The sequence below is a fragment of the Punctularia strigosozonata genome, assembly GCF_000264995.1.
Source record: "Punctularia strigosozonata HHB-11173 SS5 unplaced genomic scaffold PUNSTscaffold_6, whole genome shotgun sequence".
NCBI lineage: Eukaryota > Fungi > Basidiomycota > Agaricomycetes > Corticiales > Punctulariaceae > Punctularia > Punctularia strigosozonata.
The window spans coordinates 263,131-286,229 of NW_006767438.1; the positions used below are offsets into that span (position 1 = coordinate 263,131).

General features: G+C 54.5%; 11 protein-coding genes across 11 annotated transcripts; 6 read left to right on the forward strand and 5 right to left on the reverse strand.

The window, feature by feature from the left end:
* Positions 1-15: 15 nt before the first annotated feature.
* On the forward strand, positions 16-664 carry PUNSTDRAFT_102279 (UPF0057-domain-containing protein). Its single transcript, XM_007383424.1, has 4 exons — positions 16-105; positions 166-248; positions 309-400; positions 458-664. The coding sequence occupies exons 1-4, from the start codon at positions 73-75 to the stop codon at positions 544-546; spliced, it is 297 nt and encodes a 98-aa protein (XP_007383486.1). The 5' UTR covers positions 16-72; the 3' UTR covers positions 547-664.
* A 669-nt stretch (positions 665-1,333) lies between these two features.
* Positions 1,334-2,752, reverse strand: PUNSTDRAFT_113434 (NAD(P)-binding protein; the record flags this gene model as incomplete). The annotated part of the gene is made up of 9 exons (XM_007383425.1): positions 1,334-1,468; positions 1,535-1,674; positions 1,724-1,834; positions 1,893-1,995; positions 2,049-2,139; positions 2,195-2,219; positions 2,275-2,306; positions 2,358-2,606; positions 2,667-2,752. 9 exons carry the CDS (start codon positions 2,750-2,752, stop codon positions 1,334-1,336), a joined length of 972 nt encoding a protein of 323 aa, XP_007383487.1.
* A 2,343-nt stretch (positions 2,753-5,095) lies between these two features.
* On the reverse strand, positions 5,096-5,533 carry PUNSTDRAFT_67835 (uncharacterized protein; the record flags this gene model as incomplete). Its single annotated transcript, XM_007383426.1, has 3 exons — positions 5,096-5,165; positions 5,219-5,366; positions 5,428-5,533. Coding segments are annotated over 3 exons (324 nt in total), but the record flags the coding sequence as incomplete, so codon positions are not given.
* A 960-nt stretch (positions 5,534-6,493) lies between these two features.
* PUNSTDRAFT_102280 (thioredoxin-like protein) lies at positions 6,494-7,638 on the forward strand. The gene is made up of 7 exons (XM_007383427.1): positions 6,494-6,601; positions 6,657-6,709; positions 6,775-6,872; positions 6,930-7,001; positions 7,080-7,246; positions 7,313-7,489; positions 7,540-7,638. The coding sequence occupies exons 1-7, from the start codon at positions 6,521-6,523 to the stop codon at positions 7,570-7,572; spliced, it is 681 nt and encodes a 226-aa protein (XP_007383489.1). The 5' UTR covers positions 6,494-6,520; the 3' UTR covers positions 7,573-7,638.
* A 237-nt stretch (positions 7,639-7,875) lies between these two features.
* PUNSTDRAFT_102284 (uncharacterized protein) lies at positions 7,876-9,578 on the reverse strand. The gene is made up of 2 exons (XM_007383428.1): positions 9,398-9,578; positions 7,876-9,343 (listed from the first exon to the last, which is right to left on the reverse strand). Exons 1-2 carry the CDS (start codon positions 9,536-9,538, stop codon positions 8,198-8,200), a joined length of 1,287 nt encoding a protein of 428 aa, XP_007383490.1. The 5' UTR covers positions 9,539-9,578; the 3' UTR covers positions 7,876-8,197.
* Positions 9,579-11,768: 2,190 nt separating this feature from the next.
* PUNSTDRAFT_52272 (uncharacterized protein) lies at positions 11,769-12,526 on the reverse strand. Its single transcript, XM_007383429.1, has 4 exons — positions 12,308-12,526; positions 12,168-12,254; positions 11,942-12,117; positions 11,769-11,887 (listed from the first exon to the last, which is right to left on the reverse strand). Exons 1-3 carry the CDS (start codon positions 12,439-12,441, stop codon positions 12,048-12,050), a joined length of 291 nt encoding a protein of 96 aa, XP_007383491.1. The 5' UTR covers positions 12,442-12,526; the 3' UTR covers positions 11,769-11,887; positions 11,942-12,047.
* Positions 12,527-12,626: 100 nt separating this feature from the next.
* Positions 12,627-14,947, forward strand: PUNSTDRAFT_86843 (S-adenosyl-L-homocysteine hydrolase). Its single transcript, XM_007383430.1, has 11 exons — positions 12,627-12,688; positions 12,741-12,787; positions 12,841-12,876; positions 12,935-12,987; positions 13,044-13,113; positions 13,168-13,202; positions 13,254-13,432; positions 13,486-13,721; positions 13,776-13,987; positions 14,047-14,196; positions 14,250-14,947. The coding sequence occupies exons 1-11, from the start codon at positions 12,670-12,672 to the stop codon at positions 14,503-14,505; spliced, it is 1,293 nt and encodes a 430-aa protein (XP_007383492.1). The 5' UTR covers positions 12,627-12,669; the 3' UTR covers positions 14,506-14,947.
* A 164-nt stretch (positions 14,948-15,111) lies between these two features.
* Positions 15,112-16,914, forward strand: PUNSTDRAFT_120371 (uncharacterized protein). Its single transcript, XM_007383431.1, has 6 exons — positions 15,112-15,260; positions 15,315-15,392; positions 15,448-15,525; positions 15,583-15,863; positions 15,919-16,067; positions 16,114-16,914. Exons 1-6 carry the CDS (start codon positions 15,159-15,161, stop codon positions 16,845-16,847), a joined length of 1,422 nt encoding a protein of 473 aa, XP_007383493.1. The 5' UTR covers positions 15,112-15,158; the 3' UTR covers positions 16,848-16,914.
* A 264-nt stretch (positions 16,915-17,178) lies between these two features.
* PUNSTDRAFT_38670 (kinase-like protein) lies at positions 17,179-17,715 on the forward strand (the record flags this gene model as incomplete). The annotated part of the gene is made up of 1 exon (XM_007383432.1): positions 17,179-17,715. A coding segment is annotated over one exon (537 nt), but the record flags the coding sequence as incomplete, so codon positions are not given.
* A 647-nt stretch (positions 17,716-18,362) lies between these two features.
* PUNSTDRAFT_86846 (P-loop containing nucleoside triphosphate hydrolase protein) lies at positions 18,363-21,227 on the forward strand. Its single transcript, XM_007383433.1, has 6 exons — positions 18,363-18,593; positions 18,656-18,720; positions 18,773-19,014; positions 19,067-19,172; positions 19,225-19,755; positions 19,819-21,227. The coding sequence occupies exons 1-6, from the start codon at positions 18,392-18,394 to the stop codon at positions 21,211-21,213; spliced, it is 2,541 nt and encodes an 846-aa protein (XP_007383495.1). The 5' UTR covers positions 18,363-18,391; the 3' UTR covers positions 21,214-21,227.
* Positions 21,228-21,253: 26 nt separating this feature from the next.
* PUNSTDRAFT_52276 (kinase-like protein) lies at positions 21,254-22,940 on the reverse strand. The gene is made up of 7 exons (XM_007383434.1): positions 22,851-22,940; positions 22,679-22,794; positions 22,336-22,620; positions 22,071-22,286; positions 21,947-22,015; positions 21,677-21,886; positions 21,254-21,617 (listed from the first exon to the last, which is right to left on the reverse strand). The coding sequence occupies exons 1-7, from the start codon at positions 22,864-22,866 to the stop codon at positions 21,357-21,359; spliced, it is 1,173 nt and encodes a 390-aa protein (XP_007383496.1). The 5' UTR covers positions 22,867-22,940; the 3' UTR covers positions 21,254-21,356.
* Between the last annotated feature and the right edge of the window lie 159 nt (positions 22,941-23,099).

Below are 23,099 nucleotides of genomic sequence, written 5' to 3' on the forward strand. Positions count from 1 at the left end.
GCGCTAACTTCACCCCCCTCGCCCAACACTCACCAATAACTTTCACGTTAACGTACTACCAACTCATACAACATGGTTAAGGGATCCGACGTCTGCCTTATCATCGTACGTTGTTGTTTCCTGCATTATCGTCAGCGAACCAGTGACTCATGAGGTCCCCGCCAGGTTGCCATTATCTTCCCCCCTGCCGCTGCGGCGTTCATCACTGGATGCAGCTGCGACCTTCTCATCAACATCTGCTTGACAATGTCAGTACTCTCATCCATGCTCTTTGCTGATTCCGCGTCTCATCCGAGTTCTCTACTCAGCCTTGGATACTTCCCCGGTCACATCCACGCCTTCTGGCTCATCTACAGGAAGATGAAGGCGGAGGAACGCTATGGTCGCGGTGCCTACCAATGTGCGTATTGACTTTTTGTATGCAATGACCTTTCTGATGGACTCGTTTCTCAACCAGACGTGGGCAACGGTGTCTATGAGCCGCTCTACTCAGGACAACCAGTGGTAGCTCCTGCGGGTGCTGGGTACGGTGCTACTACGATGTAAACATGTCTCGGAGTATAAGCATGCCCGCGCCCAGGTCCGTTCTCCCTCCCCAAACCCATTCTATCATACCTTGGACTTCTGTACCAACTTGTATGTGTAATGCAACGCTTCCCCTTTGCTATACCCTTTCGCGCGTGCAACTCCAGGAAAGGGACAATGCCCAATGGATTCTAGCGAATATGGTGATACATCAACATAAACACTCGCGATATCGCGCGAACCAGATTAACCGTCCCCAGACGAAATTGATGCGATGCTGATGGTCCAGCGCCTGCAACATGTGCAAATCCATTATTGTTAGGTGATTGCTTTCGATCAATCACTGATGCCCAAATATACGCTCACTTTCCACCAGTCACCACAACCATTTGTCCTTCAAATCGCCGACGTCGCAAACAGAACCGTATCCATTGCGGTGAACGCTACGCCTGCTGAGTAGACAAGCAAGTGCGGGGGAGAGCCTTATCTAACGACGATGGAGGGTGTTCAGGACACCCGAGATTTGGGGGTGTGATGCGCGGACTCTGGAAAGGCTGAAACTGCGGCGCGGGTCGCTTGTGTACGAGTCCGCAAATTCGCAACGTCAGTGTACGAAGCGTTCAAGAGCAGTATCATCGTCCGGATGCACGGTCAGCTATCTCATGATCGCAAAACGTATAATTCAGAGATGAGATGCAGTTGATCCGATCCCGGGAGCGGCGGAGGGATTTCTGGGCTTCGCAAATAATCGTATGAGAATGTCCGTATGTACACCGAGAACAACGTACAAAATGCGGTATGCAAGACCTCATATATCTGCCACTGGAACGCCAAGGTCTTTGCAGATAGTCTGCAAACTGTTCCATACCTGAATCCTGGCGTCCTCCTTCCGCGCTTCGTTGCTTGGCTCCACAATTTTTCCGACCGGGGTCAGGTAGGAATTCTGGACGACGGACCATATCAGATTGCGCAAAGGGTCACAAGGATGGCCAAAGAGCCCACAACACACCTTGTATTTCTCTGCCTCAGCACGTACGATGGGCGCAGTGGCCGCAAACAAGCTGGTGTGGCATCCCGTGTCTGGAGAAGTGCCGAAGAGCTTCGGAACCCAGGCGAGGTGCCATTCCGCCCAATCTTTCATTACGTTCGCTGGGACGGCGATGAGTCTCGTTGACAGACTTCGGACCACACCACGTACGGGTCTCAACCATCCCGGGATGTACGGACAGGCATATGATGGGGATGCCCTTGGCGGTCAGCCGTTTCTGCAATTCGGCCGTGTACTGCAAGAACACGACCTTGGAATAACCTAGCAAGGACCCTGTGAGCAAGGACACGCATAACAGCGCGAAGGCGATGGACGGTACCGTAGCGGGCCATCTGTGGCAGGATGGAGCTCTTGAATTCGTCGTTGAAGTCTTCGGGTGCGTATTTGCAGTTGTAGACCATGCGATGAGCGTCAGAGGAGAGCTAATAAAGAAATGAGACTAATGTCACTTCACGTTACAGAACAGGGGACGTACCTGAACAATGCGGACGTCTGCGCCTGGTTCTTGTGCTGTAGACTTGAGTAGCGGCAAGAGGCACTGCGTGAAGATGACCGGTCCTATGAGGCTAAGAATGTCGAATGTCAGTTACGCGCAATCCATCACCATATATGAAAATGTACTTGGCCATCATAATCTCCTGGTAGCCTAAATGGAGGCTATCAAATTTGACGGAATGAAAACACAGCATCGACCGACGTACCGGCCTTCGTTTGCACGTAGGGGTGGATTATACTGCAGGTCCGCAATGAGTGCCTCGGCAGATGACACGTCGGAAGCACTCACAGGGCAGCGTTGTTGATCAAAATATCCAACCGCTTCTCCTTTGCCAGCAACTCCTCCGCGGCGGCCTTCGTCAGCGCAGGGTCCGTCAAGTCCAGCTTCAGCCAGATCACTTCCCCGCCCTTCGAGCTTAACCCTTCTTTCTTCAATTGTTCTATGGCCGCCGCCGCTTTCGCCTCATTTCGAGCGGCAAGGTAGACTTTGGCGCCTGCTCTTGCGAGGAACTTCACAGTTTGTAGTCCAATACCGGAGCTGATGAAGACATGGTGAATCACACATCCTGGCAGGGTAAAAGGATACGCTGCAACTCACTTGCCTCCGGTTACCACGACCACTTTGCCTCTCAAATCACCGACGTCGCGAACGGGGTCATATCTCTTGGAGAAGAACAAACCCATCACGGCGGATACTCGCTAGGATAACCGAGTCGACAATCGAGGGGAATTGTTCAACGGTGCGACGGAACTTTTTGGGAAAGGCCAAGCTTTATGCTTAAGCTGAGAGTAACTGTCCTTGCAGATTGGAGCGGAGACCCCCGGCTCGTTCCCTTAAGTACAAGTCGACGCGCGGCATCGGAGCCTACGAGTGCGGTTAAGCAGCAGCTGTATGGTCGGCATGCGTTGTACGGGATCAGGAAGAAGTCGCGAGAAAGATGCCATTGAAGATGGATCGCGGGAGCGGAAGCGGCGGCATAGAGCGGCGCTTGGGGAGTGGCGAGCCGTTAGAGTTAGTAAGTTAGACCGAATGCGGGGTTAGGACTCCGAGACTTCATGAAGTTGCCATCATCGTCATCATAGGTACGATGGTAAGCATTACAGGACGGGTCTCGAGGTGCATACAATCGTGACTAATGAGCTAAAGAGGTCGAAGTTCTCAGGACTACGGCTTGAAACGAGAGGACGGTTCATGCCCGGGACGCCACAGTCGATCCGGAATGCGCGAGAGCCTAGTTGCACGCCGAAATCCAGTGTCACGAGAGCGGTGGCAAGTTGTCAGTATGTGCGAGTTTGATTCAAGGATAGCCTCCGTCCGGTGTGGCAGATAGTCAAGCTTAGCGTCTCCGGGTGTCGTCGGCAGACCAGATTCCGCGTCGGAGACCTCCACTTTGGCGCCTCGTGGAATCCATGGCGAGGAGATGGAAGAGATAGAGCCGGCGCTATTGGAACCTCGCAGGCACCTGTTAGAGAGCCAATCACGAGAACAGACTACGGCGACTATGCTCTGCGGCGTCCAGATTGTGAGCAGCACAGAGGGCTAACACGGATTAGATCCACTCGACTCACCGTGATTACCAGACAAGCAAGGCGGAAAAGGTGCCAAACGATGTTGGTGAAGGCAAAGAATGCTCGGAAGGCAGACGCTTGAGACAAGCCCGCAAAGCCCACAGGTGACCCGTCTGCGGCGAACTTGAAGACATAATGACCAGACTACGGATGTCGGACATACCGTCAAACAGCAGGTGCATCACAGGACGAAGGAGCAAGCCCATGATCTCGACCGGGGCTGGACCAACGAGGCCATAGTTGGCACCGCCGTAGCCTGAGTTCAAAGTACGTCTGGCATCGTTGGCTGTCTCATTGATGGCGTCTAAGCCTTGCTTGACGTCAGCAATCACTCCGGCAAGCTCTTGCCTTGTCGTTGAAGCCAAGTTTGTAATGGTTTCGTCGATCTCCGAGGCGGAATCTGCGATGTGCTGGTGCAAATCCTGAGTCATACGTGCCTGAACAAGGTGAGCTTCGAGATGCTCCCCGGCTTCAGCGGCATTGGACGCTAGATATGTAAGAGTCTTCGCCGGGATCAGCACACGGTGATACTCGATAGACCTGAGCAAACCTCTTGAACTAGATGAAGTTGTTGCATCATAGACGACCACTGTGTCCCTACGTCATTCTATGGGATGTATCAATAACGAGTTCAGCTGCCTGCTGGCTCTATACATGAGACAGACCATAAGCGCGAGAACTCGTTGCTCCTTGGCGTCGAAGGAAGTGAACAAGCTAGCAAGACCAGTCTCAATTGACTGCCGAGTGTCCGACAACAGCACTGAGACCGCGGAGTCATGCTAATGCAGCGAGATGAGGACATAGAAGCCATGCGGGTCAACACGCGGATCATCATGACTGACCTCAGTGACGGATGTCTGGAATCTGGCATGAATCTTGGCCGACTCAAAAATCAGCTCTACTTCAAACGCTCACTCCCTCATACCTGTTGCAGGAGTTCCGACGTCAGCTCTTCTTGCTTGCGAAGACTTTCGTTGAAGTTGCCAGCAAGGTTGTCGATGATCTGACACAGGAATTAGCCCATCAGATTTCTCGGAAAATTGCAATCCTTACTTCTTGAAGCCAGACTTCCTGTCGGTGAATAACATCGTCGGCGCTCAGCCGTGCGTACTCTTGCAAGTCGTGGTACTGCATGAGAGCTTTCTGCATAGTCTCCATCGCTCATAATTCCATCAATTGTTCCTGTAATATAAATCATATAACTCACATCCACTAGACTATCCATATTCTGGAAAATATCCTGTGTTTTGGCTTCTCTGGACACAAGGTCTCGCATGAATGCATCCTGAGCGGACGTGGCGTTTCGATAGATCTCTCTGGCGGTATCTGGATAACCATGTTAGTACGTCTTTCGTGGCACTCACCCAACCCGTGCTTACCCATCTCGTTCCATCTCCGAAACGCGTAGCACAGTTGCGCTAGATCATTGGCAGTCAACAATGTGCCAAGACGTTAGACCTAACCCTTACGAATCTCTCTCAGATACCCCGAGTAGCTTGACCAGAACTGCGCGCTCCTCGAGAGAGCTCTATGAACGACCTTAGGCCGAGGACACAGTGAACGGCGGATATATGCGCTTACTCGACACATCTTGCTTGCGGCGCGCCCTCCTTGGCATCCTTCGAAACGTCCTGCGAAGCCAAGGACTCCGGAGAGAACGGTGCACATTCCAGTGGATAGGATATATGCCTCGCCGTGTTGATCTCGCAGAGTGTCAGATGGATAGCCGCTGAATGTAACGGTCATGTCAGGAAGTGTTTGCCTCTGATTGTATGCGTATGTATGCGCACCCCTTGTCCGCTCGTCTTCGGTCATCTCGGCTTCTCCGCATCTTGTTCTGATATGCCTTGATGATCGCGCAAAACAATCCGGCCGGCGATCGTATGCCTCCAGGGCGTCTGTAGTGTGCGTCAGTGATCGAAATGAAGGCGCAAGCAGAGGTGGCAGACGCAGAGATGACTCAAGATTGTCATGAGCCTCCGATTGGAGAACTGCGGGTTTAGATCGCGTATATCTTCAGTCGGACTGGCGATTAATTGAAGGTGTATACTTGCCATTCAAACTGCTGTCCGCCCCTTCACGTCGTCCATCCTGTGCAGATCCGGGCCAAGAAAGAGCGGACACGACGTTCGATACCAATAAGGTCGACATCCAACACACGCACAGCGCGAAAGTGTGCATCGTCGTCGTTGTCGAGTGAAGGAAGCGCGACCGCAGGTCCCATCGTGTTTTTCTTGGACTACTCGCGCGTCGCACTCACGTGCGCTGGGGTTAGCAAGAGATCGTCGGCCCGATGATTGCGTATGCACGCGGCAGATCGGTCTATCAGCGATCGCGCCGGAAATATACCTACCTACCTACCTTGAGCGCTGAGCATCCCATCGCCTCCCATCGGTGAGAGCGGCACTACTCGATACAGCTCGCACGGTATACTCGTCAACCACATGCTTCGGTTGTAGTTTACCGGAGGATCCCCGATTTCACCCGGCGAAGGATCGCATGAAAGATGCGTGGCGACAAGTTGCCACAAGGGTGAACACGGGGTTTCCACGAACGTCCGAGGTCCGCTATGGTTGTCGACGATCCTGCACGCAAAACCAGCGGTCACTCACTGGTCTTAAATCTGATGAGAGGGGCCAACGTGGAACGCTGCATAGCGCTTCGGAAGTTTGTCGACTGACCAGTGACAGGAAAGTCCGTGTGCACCGCATGCCAGGCAAACGCAAGGAAGTCGATGACGAATATGTGGCAGTGCAATACATACGGACGGATTGCTTTGGTTATATATCGGCAGCGTATAAGACGTTACGGACGCCGGAGCAAGCTAACTCTCACTCTTACCCCCGATCCCACCATCGTTATACCACGCCTCCGCTTGCCCCGATGTCCCTCTCATCAGAGCAACCGACCCTTGTTGTTCACCATCTGAACAACTCGCGGTCTCAGCGCCTGCTATGGCTCCTGGTCTGTTGCTACATGGCCATGGAAAGAGCCTACGCGCTCATCTTTCTCGCAATAGGAAGAGCTCGAGGTGCCTTACACCATCAAGAAATATCAACGCGGCGAGGACATGTACATGTTATATGTCTGCCCACCCATTGCATAATGCTGACCATCGTCATGTCTCGCTAATACAGGCTTGCGCCTAAGGAACTCAAGCAGATCCACCCCTTGGGCAAGTCTCCCGTTATTACGGATGGAGACCTGACCATCGCAGAGAGCGGTGCTATTGTCGGTGTGTGCCCATACCGTCTCTGCATGACTCGTCTTCTCGTACTGATAGGCGTTGTAGAGTACATCATTGGAAAGTATGGAAGGGGAAGGGCAGACCCCCCGGAAGCTGGGAAACTCGAGAACCTGTACTGTCAGTTGGCGTTTCATCGATTTTTTGTCCCTGCGTCACGAGCTGTTTGCTGAGCGGCGGTCCCGTCGTCTTGCTCAGGGCTGCATTATGCGGAGGGCTCGTTGATGCCTATTCTCGTGCAAAAACTCATCTTCGGCATCATACCATCGCGCTCGCCGTTTTTCATCCGCCCCATCGTCTCCGGCATATTCGGCCAGCTGACGAAAATGATCGTTGAACCCCAGCTCAAGACGCACTGCGAATTCGTAAGTATGCTCATCTACGACGGTGTGATGCCATGGCCGCAAGCTAAAACATCCGCTATGCGACAGATCGAAGCTCACCTCTCCAAATCCGGTGATTGGTTTGCAGGTGGAGACCATCCGACCGCCGCGGACTACATGATGTTCTTCCCGTTGGAAGGTATGATGGACCGCAATGTCAGCTACATCGGACCCAAATCGAAGGCGTACTTACAACGCGTCAATGAGCGGCCGGCATACAAGAGGGTAAGCATCTGTGACTGTTTCCATATAGACTATCACCGACCACACACCAGGGCATAGAGAAGGGCGGCGAGTTCCATCTATAGGCGACATCGGGTAGCGTCGGGTACTTCGCCCACATATACATACCATTATCTCAGTCGAACGACTCTTGTACTATACCAACGCGTTCCTGTTAAACGTTCGGATCGCTCTTCACCTTACCTTACGAAAGCTTCAATATTACGACGGTTGGTCGGCCTCAAAGTATGACAGGTGAGCGAGTTTCGCATATGACACGGGTCTCTAGATGCTACGATACAGGTGGGCCAACAACTGGCACGGTGAGTATGGATATAGTGGCTGCTGTCACAGCTGAATGCTACAGAGTTTCGAAAACGGGGGTATAAGGTCTAACCAAGAGGCCAGAGAGATGAACGCGAATTAATGATGTAGTAACACGAAAATAAAAAGATGATTGGGTGAGACAGACGGATACAACGCGAGACATGGATACAGTTTGGGGATGATGAGCACAGACAGGGGAGGAATGAGGAGCAGAAACAGAGTCCTTGCGTTATGCAAGCCGCGCGGGAAACAGCGAGGTAAAAAGATGGGGGTATGCGACAAAAGAGGGTTCAGCACGAACGAAGGTGAAACACGTCTCTAATGACGCGGGTGTCGTGAGGGAGCGGCCGCGGCTAGCTGAGCAAGGAAGGGTCGCGGTCGCGTTCAACGCCGCTCGCTGGTCTTCCGCGTGAGGGGACCTGCGTTTGCGCGCTGTTCCCAGATCATGTGGCCCTCGCCTTCTACCCAGCCGCCGGTGACGGGGTCGCGCTCGAAGTCGCCGTCGCGGTAGTTGTAGCGCTTCTGGAGCAGCTTGAGGAGCGGGTTGCGCAGCGCGGGATCCATGCGCACGCTCTCGCCGGGGTGGTAGCTGCCCACGCCGTGCCGGGCAAGGCTCTCTTCGAAGAGCGCTTCCTCGTAAGAGCAACCGCAGTTGAGGTGGCCGGGGGGAGCGTTGCGAGGCGGGTACGCGCGCCGCTCGCGGCGAGAGTCGTGCCAGGCACAGAGGGCGTTGCCGGCGCGATTCAATGAGCAGAACTGCTTGATTCGTGCCTGGGTACGCGCGTTCCAGCTGGCCTCGAACGAGGGCGACGAGGCCGGCGTGGACGCGGGCGACGGCAGTCCCGCCAACCCGGACGCGGCGCGGTGCGAGGGAGCGTGGAGTGGGGACTCCTTGGCGAGCTCCATCTCGAGCTCGCGGATGCGCATCCGAGCTGACTCGTTGATGAGCTCGAGCTCCTTGACGCGCTTCCGGAGGGCGCGCATCTCGTCTTCGGGCTGTCCGTACCGGCTGACAGGGGCGCTACTGGGATAGCCTTGAGGGACGCCGACCACCGCCATGCCGGAGTACGGATCTGTCTTCAGCATGGAGCCCGTGGCCGTCGGAGGTGCCTGTATCGACGGCGTCCTGCGGGGCTGTGCGTACGCGGCGTATTGCTGCTCCGGGTAGGACGACGGAGTGAACGCGGGTGATGCGGGGGATAGGGAGTCGGGCGTTGCGACATTATTAAAAAAGGATGGCGAATTATAATCTTGGTAAGATATGGGAGGGGCTGGGCTGCCCGAAGCCAACGCGGCTGTCGGAGAATCCTGGAAAGGAACCTGGAGGCCAAAGGGATCTTGCATCGCTGGTACCTCGGACGCGGTGGACCAGACCATGCCCGAAGGGTGCGGAGAACTTGATGGCCTCATTTGCAACTCGTGCGACATGTGGACATCACCCATGGCGCCTGCCAGGCTCGAGGTGGACATGCCCGAGCCGGATGAGTGAGGTCGAGTGTCGGTGGGGGACTCGCGCCGCCTCATGGTAGCCTGAGAGGGGATCAGCATGGTGTGTGGTATAGAGGTGTTTAGCGATGTTCTTACGTATGGATAAGCAGACGGCGCAGACTGCTTATGACTGTCTGAGGAGGGTCGGGTCCGAGTTACCGCGGAGGGAGGTGAAACAGGTTCCGTCTTGATTCCTGTGCGTCCAGGGGAGGCCCAATTTTGGTGGGGTGGGTTCATTAGGTTCTGATCGTCGAGGTCGGCTCGAGGAGAGGTCGTGAAAGAAAGCTTGGTGCGTTTCTGGTACGGCGCGTGCAGTGTATGCGAGCGGCGCCGAGCTGAGATAATCGGTGCCACGAGGGGCGGAGTGACCAACGAAGGTGGCGAAGGCGAGGCCTTCAAAGGGAAAGGCAAGGGGCGCGCCGTCTCCAGGGTGAAGAAAAAAGGATCGTCCTCGAGTTTGACCTCGGTTGAGGAGCTGTAGGGGGGAGCCATGCTGAGCATATTAAAGGGAGACGGGACGACCTTCTCCATGAACGGGCGGTGCTTATGATTGTGGACGCACGCAGGACTGAGGGAGGGGCCGCCTGGTGGCGCGTGAACGGGCGCGAGGTGGTTGCGCGTAGTACCAGGACGACGAGGCGGATTATCAGGTAGTCGCTATGGAGCACGATGGAGGGTGTTGAGGAATACTTCGGGTCGGACGACGGGCTATGCGTCGGGAGAGACCCTATCCTGGGCGTTCACACAGTTAAGTAGACATTCCATCACGGCGTATTCCTGGACGATGCGCTGTCATATCTGCTGCTTCTGGCCGTGAAGGGCAGGAGGGGAGGATCGGCAAGGCTAAGTATCAGGCCGTCCACCGGAAGCGGTGCAGCGTCACGGGACGGCGCCTGCCGGGCGTCCCGCGCCGGCACAGCTGCAGATCCCGAGAACGCATCGCCATTTCTGGCTGCCAGTGGTATGCCTCATGCGCCTCGCAATGGCCCCGGGCGGCACTCGCCCCGCCCGGTCACCTCGTCGGGCTGGGGCGATAGGCACAACCATACAACCACCTCGAAATATCATGCTGCATCAAAAGCGCTGGTCCACTAGCTGAAACAAGCAGAAACTGGTACGCGAGATAGGTACATGGGGTGATATGTAGATTAGCCATGAAATGAACGGAGTGATCGGGACGGAGCTGTGGGTCATCAGCCTCACTGGCGCGCAGACCATGATATTATTTTATTCATTAGGACTAGCAGGTGCTGCAGCAGGAAACAGGGGTGATATCGCGCTCCCTTATCTAGGTCTTGATCTCGCCCAGCGCCGCAACGACACATCCTTCGCCCGCCTTGTGGTCAACTCCAAGCAGCTCGACATGATCAGCAAGATGGGACGCACATATCCGAGCCTCGAGGGGCGTAGTAGTCAATCATTCGCGATGCCATGACGATTCGAAGCCTGTCAAGGACCAGGAAGCCCCGGAAAGACCAGGACACATGTCCGTTGGAAGGCACGTGTTAAAATGAAAGGCCTCGCTCGCTCGCCGGTTGCCCTGCTGTCGTGCCTGGGTTGTTGGTTGATCGTAAGAAGTTGCAGATCATGCGGAGAAGGCGAGCAGAGGAGTCAACCGCCAGTCCGCGATGCGGTTACGGGACTGCGATATGCGGCCGCATGCTCGCGCAGCCCACATTCGCAATCCGGCGATGAAGCCAATGAGCTTGAACTCCTGGCCGCACCATCGGATTGTCTGGGAAAGCTGATGTTGCTAGTCCGGGGCCCGTTCGTACCGGAGAAGGGTCAAACGCAGGAAGGCATAGCAAGCCGATTGCCACTCGTCGTCTCGTCGTCGGGTTTCATTGTCACAATGAACCTGTTCGTACGGTTCGAGGAATGCAGTTATAAAGACGCCATCATCCGCGAATAGATGGACGGAGACCGACGGGCTCCTCGGACTGCACTGACGTGCCCCACGCATTCCGGCGGAGACAGGCGCTTGCGGGTTTCGCTGGGTCTGTGAGTATCCCTCAACGCATGAATAATGATTAATGGCCGCCGTCTAAGTCTATATCTGGTCAGCACCCTTCGGTGGCTTGAACCGCCAGCGACCCCAGCGGGCGTGGTCCGTCAACAGTTGTCGCGCTGGTCCTGTGGTCCGTGGTCCTGGCGCCTAGTGATTCCTGGAGACCGTGAGAGGCGCTCACGGGTTTTTTCATTAAAGGACCAGGGCTGTTCACCTAGCGCCCGACCTAGAACATGATAAAACCATTCTGGACGTGTGATAAATCAGGTCACAGCAACCCGTGGGGTGCGAAGGTTTTCTTACTGACTGCGGTACACGCGGAAGCAATCATGAGCGGTAATAGATCTGCATGTCGGAAGAGGAGACGCATGTCGGCCCATGTGGTCCAATCAGTCACAAATCCTCAGTTGGAATGTTGCAGCACCCGCCGATCAGGCAGTCTTAAGTTAGACGGTGGCAGGGTGGGATACGTTCGTGTTGCAAACATAGTGACCGACTTTACATCAAAGGTCACCGCAAGGTGTCGTGGTTAACGGAGGAGGCACGCTGTCCAGCGCGACATGAGAAACGCCGAGAACCTGCCATTATTCGTTCATTAATCAGTCATGCTACCTAGACAGGTAGAGACTCACTCTATAGATAGTAGGTGTACAAGCACGATATCGCCGTGAATGCAACAGTCGCGGTGGGGGGGGGGGGGGGAAGGTATCAACAAAAGACCCAATGTTATGAAAGGAATCATTCGTCCGAGGTCTTCGTGTTATACCGCACCACGTCTCGCCAAGGCCGCCCTTTGGGTAAGATTTGTCTTATGAGCAAGGGTCAGCGGTGCTTGCATTTGTCTATGACTGTACGTACGAGGGGTCCGAGGGAAGCTCTACCGCACCGGTTTTCACGTCAACATCAACGAACCTAGTAATCTCTATGGCTGGTCGCCCGTCGCATCTTCAATAAGGGTGAGCACTTGTGACCAATCCGCTCTGTTTGCTTATAGTCACATTCGAAAGATTCGAGATATCGGGAAGCAGTGATAGCCTGTGCCTTCCGGCTCGCAGTTGTACTGGAGGATCTCGAAAATCCGGCAGGGCGCCTTTTGCTCCGATTTTTCTTCTCGATGGACGGAAGTAGACATCGGACAGACAGACCAAGTAAGCAGCAGAGCCTCTATACGTCAAGGAACTCCCAGCACCAGGCAGGTACTCAATTGAACAAGCCCGAGAGAGCGGGGCTCCGACTGGCAGTGGGACGCGCGCTGAACTCATGTAAGGCACGTGCAGGATCACTGAAAAGATTTGGAAATCGGTCGATTGCATTTTACACCCTCCTCCTCCCATCCTCGATCATCCTCAGACAGTCCACCATGGTCTTCAAGGTCGCAGGTATGGATAGGCTCGCGTTCGATACAGAAAGCACGCTCACATTACTGCGCAGACATCTCGCTCGCTGCGTTCGGTCGCAAGGAAATCGAAATCGCCGAGGTCCGTGCGCCTCATCTGCTGGCATAGCTCGTCGTTGCTGACCCACGATACAGAATGAGATGCCGGGCCTGATGTTCATGAGGGCCAAGGTTCGTTGTCTGGTGTTCGATGAGGCACAACGCATCTGATCTGGATGATGTTCTATAGTATGCCGCGTCGAAGCCTCTCAAGGGCGCTCGCATCGCTGGTTGCCTTCACATGTAAGCAAAACTGATGTCTCAGTTTTAGATGATATATTCTGATGTTTGTATCTTAGGACCATCCAAACTGCTGTCCTCATCGAGACTCTGACGGCACTGGGCGCTCAGGTCTCCTGGTCGTCTTGCGTACGTGCGCCAACTGATCTTGGCGAGCACCGTATTTACCCACCTGCTGTACAGAACATCTTCTCCACCCAGGACCACGCTGCCGCCGCGTAAGTGCTCACCCTTTCCTCTCTGTGCGTGCCGCCGCTTACCCTCCGCAGCATCGCTGCCACCGGCGTTCCGGTCTTTGCATGGAAAGGTGAAACCGAGGAGGAGTACCTGTGGTGCATCGATCAGACTCTCGCTGCATTCGAGGGCGGTCAACCCCTCAACATGATCCTGGACGATGGCGGAGATCTTACCTCCCTTGTTCACGAGAAGTACCCTGAATACCTCAAGGGTTGGTGCTCCCTTGCTTCTCGCAGCATTGGTGAACTGAATCCCGTTTTGCAGACATCAAGGGTCTTTCGGAGGAGACTACCACCGGCGTTCATCATCTCTACAAGATGTTCCGCGACGGCAAGCTCAAGGTCCCCGCGATCAACGTCAACGACTCCGTCACCAAGTCCAAGTTCGACAACTACTATGGTTGCCGCGAGTCGCTTGTTGACGGCATCAAGCGTGCCACGGATGTTATGTTGGCCGGCAAGGTTGCTGTCGTCGCTGGTTTCGGAGATGTCGGCAAGGGTGTAAGCAAACATATCTACTGGTGTACATAGCACTGGCTCACGCAACTGTATCAGTGCGCCGAATCTTTGCGCTCCTATGGCGCTCGGGTTCTGGTCACTGAGATCGACCCCATCAACGCGCTCCAGGCCGCGATGGGTGGCTATGAGGTGACCACCATGGAGGACGCTGCACCTCGCGCCAACGTCTTCGTCACCACCACCGGTAACCGGGACATCATCACCGCGAAGCACTTCCAGGTCATGCCCGAGGATGCCATCGTTTGCAAGTAAGCCCTTCAATTATTCATGTCTACTAGGCTGTGCTCGTACTGATGTGCCGGGACAGCATCGGCCACTTCGATGTCGAGATCGATGTCGCATGGTTGAAGGCCAACGCCAAGCAGGTCGTCAACGTCAAGCCCCAGGTGGACCGCTACACCATGGCCTCCGGCCGCCACATCATCCTCCTCGCTGAGGGTCGTCTCGTCAACCTCGGGTATGTCCTCTGGGATGATCTGTACGAGCCACGCTGACGATGAATGTTATCAGCTGTGCTACTGGTCACCCGTCCTTCGTCATGTCTTGCTCGTTCGCGAACCAGGTCCTGGCCCAGATCGCTCTCTGGACCACTCCCGAGAAGTTCCCTCTCGGCGTCCACATGCTCCCGAAGGAGCTCGACGAGGAGGTCGCCCGCGCCCACCTTGACCAGCTCGGCGTCAAGCTCACCAAGCTCACCACCGAGCAATCCACCTACCTCGACATCCCCGTCGAGGGTCCCTACAAGCCGACTCATTACCGCTACTAGGTTCTCTACCTCATTTATATATTGAGGTGACGGATGGCCTCAACGCGCCCTCGCCGAAGTGATTGGGAGGCACCGACGGCTTTCAACGGCCTACTTTCAGCTGCAGGAGTCTCAACGCTCTTGGCCCGATGGTGTGTGACCGCCTGAGGCTCTCGCTCCGAGAGCACGTGGGCTGGTAAGGGCTTCAACGGCCCTGGGCTACGTTATCTGTGGGGATGCAGATGGTGCTTGTATCTGTGCTTATGTTGTAGGTTTGAGCAATGTGGATGATACTTGTTCGTGCTTTCAAGTCGTGCCGCGTAGCAAAGTGCAACGAAGATTGGCGGGAGCGCAAATCATCCATCCCAGCGATGCACTTTCCAGTTCCAGCGATAAGTTGTAACGCGGTTTGCGTGCGGCTTGATTACTTGAAGAATTTGCGATGGACACTGCTCAAGCGCTCAGGCCATAGGGGAGCTTGACACAGATGGCTAAAAATAGCTCAGCGCGCTCGACGTTTACCAGTTGTTCCGACAACAGCCCCCGGACGATGTTATCGCTGCTACAGTTTCCATCACATGCTCTATACCACTCCTTTGTCGGGGAATACTCCTTGTTTCTTGGTTTCGGCACATCCTATTAGTGGCTAGTATCGGGCAACTCTGTGGAATATAATGTCGCAGGCCGTCTCAGCTCTCGGTCCTATCGACCCGTCAAGCATCCCTGACGCCGAAAACGAGAAACATGCCCCTTGGATAGTGAGGAAACTTGTGGGGGTGAGTACCAAACAAGATCGCGGAGGAAAAACTCGGGCTCATGTTGCCTCTCAGTCAATGACGGGTAGGATTGTGATGTCCAGCTACGAGACCTTACGATCAGCCGGGACAAGCGTTATATGCCTTTCGCCTGTGAGTGCACCCTTCCTGAGCAATCTCCAAAGAGAAGTACTCAACCTGTGTATAGTGGGGCGACTCATCTCCTCTACTCCTTCCTTGCATCAGGTTTCGGGATCTCGCCATTCATGCCGCTATCGTTGCTACCGTGAGTAGTGCTACTTTACCTGCACCTCAGAGCACATATGTTAACTTCTCGCTGCAGGGAGGAGCCGCAACGGTGGCAGCACCTGTGATGGGGCCAGTGACTGACGTTGTGATCGGTACCTTTGGGGACACCATCGCTGTGGAGTTGGCCGAGATAGCCGGATATGAAGTCGCGGTCAGGCTCGGGGACGAGTTGATCAGCCATGGTATCAGCAATTCCATCCCTATGCATTCAAAGGTATTGGAAACGACGAGCGTCAAAACTATGACTATCACACTCAAGTACAAGCACGCGCACGAGGACGCCAATCTAGGTTTCTTTCGCAGTGGTCTTCATTCGTAGGTGTTTACTCAACCCAAACTCAGAACAACCAGCCTGACTGGTGGAACCTAGTGACTCATCACTGTTTTCGTCTGTTAAGGACTATCTGGCGATTGAGAAGGGATGGTTCTCACCGTATCTCTTCGCGAGTGGGAGGCGCCCTGCGATCCCGCGTTCAATGACCCCCGATATTGTCTTCTGCCATGGGCCGTTCTTGCAAGGCAAGTGGAATATTCTCTAATCTTCAGTCATGCTTATCCCCTACAGGTGATTATCGCGTTGGTGAAACGATGCTAGCGCAATCTGCGAATTCCATCATTCTGTGTCCCGGCGTCGCCATCGCCGAGCCGGAAATCAGCCAAGATCCTCACAAATCCCCTTCATTACATGCTTCGTCTGCCAAGTCTTCCCTCCACCTCCCTTCTCTCAATCGTGATATGTTCACGAGGTCGAGGACTCCATCTCCGGAACCACAATTGACACCGCTTCCTACCCCCGCTAAACCACGACGCCTCGTGATCGTTGTGGTGGGTCTCAAACCTCACCGAGTGCTCTGGACTACAAGTGCGAGACCCGAGGAAAGCGTCATACAATACCAGCTTCTGAACGGCTGTCCTGCAATTGTCGTTCCTGTCAAAGTCGGTGCCCCTCTGCTTGCTTGGGCTGGCATCACGCTCGAGCAAATGTGGCAAATCGAAGTGCCGAAGGACGACCAACCCATCGACCTGCGCGCTCCGATCGTCGAAGGGAATATCAGCTTCCAGAACGTCGTGGCCGTGTTATACGAGTTCTTGGACTTGTGCGTCGATTGGGAGAGGATGGAATATGTAGGCTCCAGTGGCGAGGAGAAGAAGATGAGCAATGACGAGGAGAAACGGGCTGCGCTCAAAGAAGCCTTGACACTTCTCGTGGCTGCTGCTGTTCGGAGCGGGGAAAGCAAGGCAGTAAAGAAGGATATCGACAAAGAGAGGGCCGGCATAGCTATGTGGAGAATCCCATAGCGTTGCTCAATATGTAGACAACATGTTGTGATTTGAGCTTCAAGGTTTACAGGGATGTTATATTACCAACGGGAACAATGCTTGGACCAATATAAGTGATTGTGACTCAATTCCATGTACATAGATGAGGGGATGTATCGTCGGTGATGGCTCTCCTCGGCGGAAGGAACCGCAGCGGTTGGCGCCAAACCGCATGATATGTATCTACTCTTTCGCGCGAATGTGCCTCGAAGTATGACTATTACCGGTTGCCAATGCCATCGCTGACGCCAACCTTAGGCATATACGTTACGGCAACCGTTTTGGTACATTGTCAACGATGCAGTAGCTCATCAAGCATCCTAATATCGTGCGACTGGTGGAAGTTATTGAAACAGACAAATACATTGGTGTCATACTGGAATATGCTGCCAGCGGTTCGCTGGCAGAACGGATCTCTGCCAAGCATTATTACCTCAAGGATAGTGACGCGTGCAAGCTGTTCTCTCAGCTATTATCAGCGGTATGGTACCTTCACCAGAGGAAGATGGCGCATTGCGATCTATGCATTGACCACCTCTTCCTCGATCACCGGCGCAATCTCGTCATCACCAGTCTCGGGCTGGCTATATTTGGGGCAGAGAGCGACTTGGACAAGCTATCAGAAATTCGTCACAGTTCTCCGTATTTCGTGGCTCCCGAGGCACTGCTATCGAATCGCGAAAACGATCACTTTGCCTTCGACGTCTGGTCATGCGGAGTCATACTCTTCGTTTTGCTCGCAGGACATCTTCCCTTCGATGACGCGGCCGACCCAGAAGGGCGCGACCCTGCTCAGCTGCATCGACTCATCCTTCAAACGCGCGTTACATTCCCCGAGCACATTTCCGCTGATGCTTGCGATCTCATCAGTAGCATGCTGCAGTGCGTGCCTGCAGAATGGGCAGATCTACGAACTGTGATGGCTCATCCCTGGCTAGAAAGATTCAAGTCGTTCCTCGAGAAGGACGTTGGGGATCTCGAGCAGGCTTCGATGGGAAGGCATCATCTCAGACGCTTTTCGTCCCAACGACATCTCCGACCCGAGTCCATCCCGAAGGGTCCTCGCCTGGAGGGGAGGATACGGAGCGCCCCAATACCACGTGGCGCCGCGGAGAGAGCGGGTTGACCCCACTTTGCTTCGCACTTATGCGCGGACGACCGTCCTATCTGACGATATATTCACGAACGTAATCTTCAATCACGGCAACTTACTATGCTACCCATAGTCGCTAATGCTCCGTGTTCCGTGTACTTTATCATCTACTGAACATACTAATACTAATATTCGATTCATTTGCTAACAATCCCGTCAGACCTAAGTACTCCAATCCTGCAGTGTCATCAGAGCGATGAGTAGACGTGTACGTACAGGAGCGTTATCGCAAGTACATATGTAGAACGTACAGACGCATGGCCGCCACTTGGAACGCGACGCGACGCGCGACCGATCGTGGCCCTTTGTTGACTCACCTTCGCGCCAGGCTGCGCCTCTGGGCGCTTTCCTCGAGCGCACACCCATTGACATGGATTACTTGGGGATCCCTCAACGCTCTCCAGGTCTCGACATTCTGAGCACATTCTCTGGGTCCACAGGCGTCTGGTCGTTGCTCGCCAAGCTCTTCAACCGCAAGAATATTTGGGAAAGCGCGAAGCTGCTGCTCGTGGGCTCCATCATCGAGAGCGGCCGGAGACTGTACCAATGGCTGAGTGCAAGGTTACATCTACGTGCGTCTTTCATTCTTCCCTATCTCATGACGTTGCAATCTCCAACCGACTTGCACACCTAGATTATGGTGTCTCCGCTAGCTTTAAGCAAGGCGACCCGGCGTATGACTGGTTGATGCTGTTTTTGGTGAGCACTCTTGTGTGGTGGGGTACCTGATGCCACTAACATGCAAATGCAGACGGAAACGGATGCTTGGAAGAAATCCACAGCATTCAAGGTTACCGCGAAGAGCGCCCAGCGGAAGTGGACCGCCCACGAAGGTGCCTTCGTTCTGGCAGGCAACGCTGACTACGTGCCAAGCTTCGAGGAACCACTACTTTTCCGATGGAACGGTTACTGGGTGGACGTCTCAAAGTCGACGAGCATGCTTGGCCAGCTCCCTTATGTCCCTCAAGTGCCGAAGGGCGCAATCCACGTCACGTAAGTGACATGAACTTCTTTATTTACGTACACGCTGATCTCCATATAACAGCATCTTTACCCGCAATCTGAAGGCATTATCTGACCTCGTGGAAGAGGCGCGTTTACGGTATCAGGAAAATGGGCGCCCTCGCGTCACCGTGCATCTCAATGACGCCGTAAGTTACGGACGCACTAGTCCTACAATTCATATCCTGATTCTGGGACCAGGCTATGATGGGACCCCGCGGAACGGAATGGAACATGGTCAAAACGAAGCACCGTCGACCACTGAATACCTTGGCACTGGAGGACGGGGTCCTGGAGTCGATTCTAGAGGACGCTCGCGAGTTCCTCAAGGCTGACGACTGGTACACCGAAGTTGGCATTCCTCACCGTCGTGGCTACCTTCTTTACGGACCTCCGGGAACGGGCAAGACTAGCACCATCTATGCTATTGCTGGCGAGCTCGGTTTAGAATTGTACTCCCTTTCACTCGCTTCTAGGCATATCGACGATAGCTTCTTGCAACGGCTCGTCTCTTCGGTCCCGCGAAACAGTATCCTCCTCATTGAGGACATAGATTGTGCGTTTCCTTCTCGGGATGATGAGGACGACGACAAGGATGTGAGGCAGGATATGATGATGCCGTCGTATATGCGCAGCGCCCGGATGAGAGGCCAGGCGTCTGTTACCATGTCAGGAATCCTCAACGTGCTCGATGGTGTTGGCAGCGACGAGGGTCGCATCTTCTTCGCCACGGTATGCCAATCCCCCTTCATCGATGGGGGTATCCTTGCTTACTTGCGTCCTTCGACGCCCTAGACCAATCACGTAGACCGCCTTGATGCAGCGCTCCTTCGTCCAGGTCGCATCGACCGGAAAATCGAGTACCAACTCTCCACCCGGCGTCAAGCCCTCTCCCTCTTCGAACGTTTCTTCCCAGCATCTCGATTTAACCCCGCGGATGCCACGTCAGGTAAATCAGAAAAGTATGATGACCTTGAGGCACTCGGCGCCGAATTCGCATCTTCAATACCCGAGCATGAGTTTTCTACGGCAGAGATCCAAGGATATCTACTTTCGTGCAAGTCTCGCCCTGCTCAAGCTGCGGCAGGCGCTAAAGCATGGGTCGAGCGGCAAAGAGCGGATAGACTCGCCAAGGAGGAGCGCGAAAGGGAACGCAAAGCTGCGAAAGAGGCCAAGGCTGCACAGAAGGGTGGCGCCCAGACGAGCGCAGCCACAAGTACCCCGAGCCGAATGTTGGGTATGAGTGTCATGAATATGAGGGCGCCGGATGGTCCGGCAATCGGCGCGCCGATTCTTCTTTCATCTCGCACTCAAGCACCCTCGCTACCCAATATCGAGGTATCGCAAAGCCTTGAACCTGTGGCGGCAGTTCGCTCCACGGATACGAAGCAGCCCGGTGCCTCTGGATTCGGGGCACACGAGTTAAAAGAATCCACTCCAACTCTTGTAGACAACACTGGTCGGGAATATGCACCGCCGTCGACACCGTCCTCTCCCCTGGTGCCCGGTCCCTCGCCGCTCGCCTTCGAATTTTCAGACCTTCCTCCTGCCATCTGCGAGACACAGGAAGAGTCTATCTCGGAACAGCCAGATGACTTCAGCCCGCTCTCTGGTCAGACAGTGCCGCTGCCGGCGCTCCTGCAGCCAACGAATCCCGGTCATGAAGCAACAAGAAGCTATTCTGTCTCTCCCACCCCTTCTGAATCCTCATCCGGCGTCTTAGTAGACGCCCCTTCCTCCATAGAACCGTCGCCTAACCCATCGACATCTCAACCCGGTTCTAACCGATCCGAGCCCGACACTTCGACGGAGCTGTCGACATCATCCCGGGCCTCGGTTGGCTCCGAGTCATCGACCTCGTCCATTAAACGCGGTAACAGACTATCGACACCCTCTCGTGGGCCATACGTACGCCCATCCACTCCCTCGCGGGGTATACCCCGTCCCTCTACGCCCTCCCGGGGCACGGCATCGTCGACAGCACGCAAGGCTAGCGGTACGAAGATACCCATACCGGATCACCTCGTGCATCCGCCAGCTCGACCCCGGTCGCCGATGCTTCCTCCTAACGGCCAACGAACCCGCACAACCTCGCATACGTCGACGTCACAGGGGTCGATCTCCAGTGGCACGGCGCGCCCAAGGCTACCTTCAGGTTGGCGTCCCCAATCACCATCTTCCACTGTCTAGCGGATTCCTTCGCCCACTCTCCCTATCGCTATTTTGCTCTCACGTTTCACCCAATGCATCGATGATAGACATGTACATACTAACAATTGGACTCAAGTAATACTGATACAAGCAAAAATGGAACGAATTGGTTTTCGCCCATTTCATTGATCCGCAACCACGTCTTGTATGCGGCGGATACATGCCCTCCTTTCCAGACAAAGCGTCAAGTCTGATGCTGTAGGCCTGGCCTGTGGATGGTCTTCCCAACACCATTGCATGACAGCCCATAGCCACTCCGGGAGGGCCAGGCCCCTGCATTCAGTAACCGATGGCTTCGAGGGTTGCCTTCCTTCGTTTGCTCTTGCGTGCATAACCCTAAAGTCGGACGAAATTTCCGCGAAAGGAGGTTTGAGCGTGAACGCCTGGCGTGCGATGGTGCAGTTCAGCCGACAGAGGAGGAAATGAGCAGATTATGACTTGCCTCCAAGAATACCATACCCAGGCAGAATGTGTCAGCGCTCAGCTCGGGAACATGGTCTGATTCGTAGCCCCAAAGCGCTTCGGGAGGGGCCCATCGTACGTTCATTGAAAGCGAATTGCCCGTGCCGGCAGAGTAAAACATTCTCGTGATGACACTGAGCCCAAAATCAGACAAACAAGGCCGTCCTCTGTCGTCGATCAGAACGTTCACCTGAATCATGGATACAAGTCAGCTCCAAGTCACCGTGGACAATCGGAGACGTGAACTCACCGCTCTCAGGTCGCCATGCAGGAACGTGTGGTCGTGCAGGTACTGTAGCCCATGACAGATGTCGGTGAGCTTGGTGAAAGATGTCAGTATACTCCTCATTGACAATATATATTCAAGCACTTGCCAGCTGCAGAAGTTCATCTAATGATGGCTGTCTATGGTCGATGTATCTCAGCATGTGGCCGTTGTCCATCCATGGTGTCACAATCGAGTAGATCGGTGGCACGTCCGGGAAATTATCCGAAGCGGCACGATCGCTCTCGAAGAGGTGTAAGCCCAAGAACGTAACAACGTTCGGGTGACTGAGCTGCCGCCAAAATAGAGCTTCTTGACACATCCTCTGCACGTGTCAAATCAGCTAACGTTCCCGCAAGCCGAGGATCACTTGCAGCATTGTAATCCGTCACATCAGCCCCGGCGTACAGATACCAGCGCATAGTCTTCAACGCCACGAGTTTGCCTCCGTATCGCCCTGCATAGATATTGCTATAGCCGCCCGTGGCGACAGGCTCCAGCGTATTAGCAGCCTCTACCCCGGGAATGAACAGGCTTTGGGGTATCACAGAGAAGTACTTCGACAATTTGACGAGCAAACAAGTGGCCCGGCGACGGAACTCGAGAATGGCCACCCCTCCAAAGCCTGCGCTCCGACCATTTCGAGTACTGTCGAGTATCTAGTAACCAAGTTCTCAGCGGCGATAGTACTCTACATAGTCCAAGACATGCACGAACCGTTTGTATCTGATCCATTACCTCCAGGGCTTCGATCTTGTGCATATGTCGAATGGCATCCTGATTAAGGCGGGTATATTCTTCGGGCAGCGCAAGGATCACGCTTATTTCCGGATCTTCCAGTTCTAGCGTACCGTGAGTGAACGAAGCAGAAGAAACGTGTAGATCGCACGCAGCGGTGGCACCATTTACTGCGTTGTCTCCGATGTTGGGCGGATCCGATTTGTGAGGCCAAACACAAGTTTTGCGGGGATTGTGTACGATGAGCTGCACGCTACTCGGGGAGGAACACAACTGATATAGATGCTTGCGATGATCAGGCAATGATCATGTGTCCTGTTCGTGTGGTGCCCCGCGGGCGCTTATACATATTGACTCTTACCGCTTTTGCCGTGCATCTGGTTCGCCGAGTGGCATATTT